The following is a 6,438-nucleotide window of genomic DNA, read 5'->3' on the forward strand; positions in this document are numbered from 1 at the left end:
CGCGACGACGTCGTCCGCCGCCGTCTCCGAGCGGTCGAGTTTCGCGAGCTGCTCGTCGAAGCCCGTGTCCTCCTTGAGCTCCAGCCGCCCGAGGAACTCGAGCCAGCCGCCGGGCACGCGGTGGTTGACGACGGCGACGGCCAGCTGCGCGCGCGTCATCGCCCGGTACAGCCGCGACCGCGTCTCGAGGGCCGTCGCGTCGTCGACGGAGATGGCGTGGTCCAGCCCGGCGCAGATGACGACGAGCCGCTCGAGGCCGTCGATGTTGTCGACGGTGTCGACGACGAGCCACGCCGCCGACCCTTCGCGCCCGCCGCGGTCGCGCGGCAGCGTCGCGCTCGCCGTCGCCGCGTCGACGATCTCAAAGCTCCGCCCGAGCCGCTTGGCGAGCGCCACACAAAGCTCCTCGCAAAAGTCGGCGTCGGGGCAGACGACGGCGACGCGGTCGTCAAGGTCCATGCCGTGGAGCTGACGTCGGATGGACGCGATCGCCGCGTTTACCTCCTGCGCGTAGCGCTCGACGTCGTCGCCGTCGAAGAGCCGCGCCTCGAGCGGTGGGCCGTCGGACGCCGAGTGGCCCCGCGTCGCCGCCTTCTTCCCGGCCTCGAGCTGGAAGGCCGCGGCGCCCGCGACGATGCGTTTCGTCGAGCGGACCACCTCCTCGAGCGCGACCGTCGCGACCTCGGCAGATTCGGGCACGTCCGCGATCGACCGCACCAGTCCGGCCCCGTCCATGGTCGACGTCGCCTGGGACGCGTCGCCGAGGAAGAGAAAACGATCAGCGGCGACGCCGCGAATCGCCTCGCGCGCTTCCACGTCGCCGGCGAGGTGGTGCGCCTCGTCCACGACGGCGATGCCGTAGCGCTCCGTCTCCTCGACGCGGTCGCCGATGGCCAGGCGCTGCCGCCCGTCCGCCTCCTCGATGCGGATCTCGAGCGGACCGCGCTCAAAAGGGGCGACGAGCACGCGGACGCGGTCGGCGACGCGCCGCGCCGAAGTCCGGGACGCGACGACGAGCCACTTGACCACGAAGAGCGCCAGCGCGGTGTTCTTCGAGACAAAGAGCACCATCTGGTTCGCGTGGAGGACCTCGAGCGCGCGCTGGATCGCCACGAACGTCTTGCCGCCGCCCGCGGGCGCCAGGAGCAGCGCGTATTGCGCCACGCGCACGTCGCCGAGCTTCTCGCGCTGGTGCCGCGTGAGCTTCGTGAAGCGCATCATGCTGCTCGCGTAGCACTCGAGGAAGGCGCCGCGGTCGCAGCGGAGCGGCACGGCGTCCCCAGCGACGAGCGGTCGCTCCCATAGCCCCTGCTTTGCGCCGCGGTAGAACTCTCGGCCGTCGACGAGGTCCTCCTTCTCGTAGCCGAGCCCCAGCAGCTCCTCGTCCGTCGCCGGCCGCGCACTCGCCGGCACAGGGACCGTCGGCCGCCGGAACTGCGCTTGGTTTGCGTCGTGGTAGAACTCTCGGCCGTCGACGAGGTCCTCCTTCTCGTAGCCGAGCCCCAACAGCTCCTCGTCCGTCGCCGGCCGCCTGCTCGCTGGCACCGGGACTGTCGGCCGCTCGAACTGCGTCTGGTTTGCGTCGTGGTAGAACTCTCGGCCGTCGACGATGTCCTCCTTCTCGTAGCCGAGCCCCAACAGCTCCTCGTCCGTCGCCGGCCACCTGAATGCCGGTTCCGGGACTGTCGGTCGCTCGAACTGGGCCTCGTTCTCGTGGACGTAGAACTCGCGGCCGGAGGCTGTCTCGAGCTTCTCATAATCGAGTCCTGGCAGTTCCTCGTCCGTCGCCGGCCGCCGGCTCGCTGGCACAGGGACCGTCGGCCGCTCATTCCATCCAGCCCGATCGATGACGGAGAAGGGCCACCAGTAGGCGTACTCGTCGAAGTCGTTGGCGTCGAAGAGGAGGTAGGTCGAGTCCTCCGCGTCGTCCTTCTCGACGAGGAACGTTTTCCCCAGCGCGGCCTCCCAGTCGTCCGGCAGGCCCAGGGAGTCGTCGCGGGCCTCGAAGGCAGCCAGGACGCGCGCGCGGTCATCGCTCACGCGCACGCGCGTCCCGCGCGCAAGAGGGTGGAACGCGGCAGGGTGGAACGCGGCCAGGACGTAGAACTCGCGACCGGAGGTTGTCACGAGTTTCTCATATCCGAGTCCTGGCAGCTCCTCGTCCGTCGCCGGCCGCCGGCTCGCTGGCACAGGAACCGTCGGCCGCTCGAACTGGGCCTCGTCCAAGGGCTGGAGCTCGATGACGGAGAAGGGCCACCACTCGCCCATGTTGTCGGCATCCTCGTCGAAGTCCTCGGCGTCGACGAGGAGGTAGGTCGAGTCCTCCGCGTCGTCCTTCTCGACGAGGAACGCTTTCCCCAGCGCGGCCTCCCAGTCGTCCGGCAGGCCCAGGGAGTCGTCGCGGGCCTCGAAGGCAGCCAGGACGCGCGCGCGGTCATCGCTCACGCGCACGCGCGTCCCGCGCGCACGAGGGTGGACTTCGGCCAGGACGTAGAACTCGCGGTCGGACGTTGTCACGAGCCTCTCGTACCCGAGTCCTGGCAGCTCCTCGTCCGTCGCCGGCCGCCGGCTCGCTAGCACAGGAACAATCGGCCGCTCGAACTGGGCCTCGTTCTCGTGGACGTAGAACTCGCGGCCGGATGTCGTCACGAGCTTCTCGAAGCCAAGCCCAGGCAACTCCTCATCCGTCGCAGCGCGTCGCCAGCGCGGCAACGCCCCGTTCAGCTTCTCCTCAAAACCACTCCCGAGAAGGATCTCGTCGCGCAGCGCGGCCATGGCCGCGACGTCGTCGATGCCGAGGCGCACGCGCGCGCGGCCCCGCCAAAGGTAGACGTTGGCGACGCAGCATCCGGGCGGCAACGCCTTCGCCAGCGCCGCCTCCAAAATCGCGACGGAGCCGCAGGCGTCCATGACGCTCCCCCCGTCCGCGCGCGACAGCGTCAGCATCTGCTCGCTCTCGAGGTCCGGGCCGTCGAGGGCCCGCGCGAGCGCGTCGTCGTCGCCGCTCGCCGCGAGGACTCGATGGACTTCATACACCTGATGCGCGCCCGAGTCCTTGATCTCCTTGATGCTCTGGAACGTGAGCTGCAGCTCGCCGACGAAGCCGTCCACATCCACGTTGAGCTTGACGTCGCGGTAGCCCGACGTCCCGCCCCGCAGGTTGTCCTTGCACCGTAGAATTCTCAGCTCCTCGCCGCGCGCCGCGGCGCGTAGCTTCGAGATCGCCGCGTTGAAGTCGTTCGCCGTGCCGTAGACGCCGGTCGCTCGCTCGACGTCGACGACGCGCGCGACGTCGCCGTCGTAGTCCGCCTCGGCCTTCTCCTTGATGCGCAGCGTCCCCTTGCGCGGGCCTTGATAGTAGGCGCCGCCGGACTCCTTGACGGGCTGCTCGAGCGCCGCGTGCATCGCCTCGGCGTGCTCGCTGGCCAGCGCGACGAGCGCCTCGACGGTCGCCCCCTCCGGGAGCGCGCACCGCGGCGGGTCCGCGGGAGAGAAGTCCGCCTGGAGCGCGGCGGTCGCCATGAGCAAATCATCCGCCGTACAGGTAGCCCACGCCGCATCGTAGTACGCTTTGACGTCCTGCTGCGCGTGGGAGATCACGTCCTTGAGTCCAGCTCGATCGCAATTCTTGACGTCGCGGCTGCCTCGTGGAGTCCGCGGCACGGCCCGCTCCACGTTGCTGCAGATGATCTGCACCTGGTCGACGCTCGCGCTGGCGCCCATGCTCGTTCCTGCGGGTTGGTCACAGCGGGCAGCGACGCGGTCCTGCTCCCATCATTCCAGAAGTCGCGGGCGCTGTAGAAATGCGAATTGTTGAAGTGCAACATCTCAAGCTCTGCGGGCGACATGGTCCCGGCGCCGAGCTGATCGTCGTGCCAACGCCAACACACCATGAAGGACTGGGAGCTCGAGGCGGCGCTGGCGGCGCTGGATCCCTTCGCGCCGGAGACGGCGAACTACGAGCTCGAGCAGTACAGCACGTCGGCGCACCTCGCGGCGCAGATCGTGCTCTGCGCGGCGCGGAGCTTCGGCGACGTCGAGGGCCAGGTCGTGCTGGACCTGGGCTGCGGCACGGGCATCCTGAGCTGCGCCTGCGCCCTCGCGGGCGCGGCGCGCGTCGTCGGCGTCGACGTCGACGACACCGCGCTCGCGGCGGCCGCGGAGAACCTCGAGCGCTGCAGCTGCGAGGCCGACGTCGACCTCGTCCGCGGAGACGTGGACGCGGCGCCGCCCCTGCGCCTGGCCGCGGTCCCGGATATTTGTGTGATGAACCCGCCCTTCGGCACGCGGAACGTCGGCGTCGACGCGCGCTTCGTCAGATTCGCGCTCGGCCGCGTGTCCTCCGCGGTCTACTCGCTCCACAAGAGCTCGACGCGGGCCTACTTCGTCGACCGCGCGCCCGAGTGGGGCGCGTCGGCGCAAATCGTCGCCGAGCTCAAGTTCGACCTGCCCAAGACCTACAAGTTCCACCGGGACGAGAGCCGCGACGTCCGCGTGGACCTCATCCGCTTCGCCGTCGGCGGCGACGCGCTGCCGCCGCCGCCGCCGCCGCCGCCGCCGGGCCGGGGCAAGGGGGGCAAGGGCAAGGGGGGCGCGCGCGGCCGCGGCCGGGCGAAGGGCGACCAGCGGGGCCGCGGGCGGAGGCGATGACGCCGCTAAGACGTCGCGGGAGGCGGCGTCCACTGGCAGGAACGACCCCTCGCGACGACCGCGGCAAATCGGAGCCCCTCGTTCTTATGCACAGGGTCTTGGTCCCTTTGGGGGCGTCCGTTCTTGGATCTTCTTGTTCTTCTTCTTGGGGGTCGGCGGCTAGAGCGCGGCCGCGGCCGCGGCGACGCGGGCCGCGGCGTCCTCGGCGAGGCCGTGGGGCGAGATGGACTCGTCGTCGTCCTCGCCGTCGTCGAGCGCGTCGAAGAGCGCGTTGAGCGCGGCCTCGAGCGCGGCCGCGGGCGCGTCCTTCGTCGCCTTGAGCACGGCGGGCCGGCACTTGCGGTCCAGGGCGGCCTCGAAGGCGGCGCAGGCGTCGGCCACGGCCTGCTCGTCGGCCGCGCGGTCCGGCGCGTTCTTGCGCGCGCGCGGCGGCGGCCGCGGCGCGGGCGCGGGCGCCGCGGTGGCCTTGGGCGGCGTCGCGTCGGAGCCGCGCTCCGAGCCCTCGGCGCGCTTCTTGTGGAAGGCGTCGCACTTGGCGACGAGGTCCCAGCCGACCTTCTTCTGGAAGCGGTGGGCCATGGACCGCGCGAGGTCCTCCGCGTTCGCCGCCGCGTGCGCCAAATCGTCCGCGCGCGCGTGGCCCAGCGCCGCGGCGCGGAACGCGGCCGCGTTCTCGCGGACGACGCGCACGTCGCTGAGGAAGTGGCGCAGCGTCGGGTAGAGGCCGCCGTCGACCTTGGCGCGGACGACGGACAGGTCCATGGGCGACTGGACGACCGCAAAGTACTCGGGCGACTCCTCGGGGTCGACGGGCCGCCAGAGCGCCTGGAGGCTCCGGTCCGCCTTGAGCTCGCGGAGCGCCGCGCGGAGGAAGACGCGCAGCTCGCGCAGGCAGTGCGCCTCCTTCTCGCCGGGCTCGCGCGGAGCCGCGGGGCTCGGCGCGGGCGACTCGTCGGCCTCCGACGGCGCCTTGTCCTCGTCGTCCTCCGCGGGCTCCTCCGCGGGCAGGCGCGCGGCCTCGAGGCCCGCGCGGAAGGCCGCGGCGACCTCGCCGAGGCCCAGGGCCCAGAAGGCCTCGCGCGCCTTCTTCGACGGCGCGGGCACGGCGACCTCGGCCGCGGCCGCGAGCGCGTCGGGCGCCGCGACGTCGTCGTCGTCGAGGGCCCCGCCGGCCGTCGTCGCGACGACGAGGAGCGCCTGGTCCTCGCGCGCCTCGAGGAGGAGGGCCCGGAGCGCGACTTTCGTCTGCGGAAGCGCGTGCGCCCACCACTCGTCGACGTCCGGGAGGAAGAGGACCTGGGCAGCACAAGAGTGATTCAACGTCGCTTCAACGTGGGTGTTCCGCGCGCGCGCGTTCCGGAAAACACATCCACGCTTCGAGACCGTTCCGAGAGATGATCGCTCGTCCAAAAATCAGCCGAAACGAGTGGAAAATGGCCGAGATCGGAGCCTTTGAAGTTGGGAATTTCGCTCTCTTGTGCTGCCCTGAAGAGCACCGCGCTACCCGCGCGGCCCGCGGCCGCGCGCGCGTCGCGGACGCGCGCCGCGAGCGCCGCGTCGGGCGCGAGGCCCGCCGCGCCGTCGCGGAGCAAGGCGCCCGCGCCGCCGTGCGCGATCGCCGCGCCGCCGCGCTCGAGCGCGTCGAGCACGGCCGCGGCGACGACGTCGCGGTCGCGCGGCGCCGCGGCGGAGAGCACGACGGCCCGGGGCCGCGCGAAGGCCGCGGCGCCGCGGCAGGGCGCGCGGTGCGCCGCGACGGCGTACCCAAAGGCCGTCGCGGGCGCGGCC

At 71.8% G+C, this 6,438-nt stretch overlaps 1 protein-coding gene across 1 annotated transcript; it reads left to right on the forward strand.

Moving 5' to 3' along the window:
• Window positions 1–3,891: 3,891 nt before the first annotated feature.
• AURANDRAFT_31452 (hypothetical protein) lies at window positions 3,892–4,650 on the forward strand (the record flags this gene model as incomplete). Its single annotated transcript, XM_009041947.1, has 1 exon — window positions 3,892–4,650. The coding sequence occupies one exon, from the start codon at window positions 3,892–3,894 to the stop codon at window positions 4,648–4,650; it is 759 nt and encodes a 252-aa protein (XP_009040195.1).
• Between the last annotated feature and the right edge of the window lie 1,788 nt (window positions 4,651–6,438).

This window comes from Aureococcus anophagefferens (assembly GCF_000186865.1).
Source record: "Aureococcus anophagefferens unplaced genomic scaffold AURANscaffold_25, whole genome shotgun sequence".
In the NCBI taxonomy this organism is placed as follows: domain Eukaryota; class Pelagophyceae; order Pelagomonadales; family Pelagomonadaceae; genus Aureococcus; species Aureococcus anophagefferens.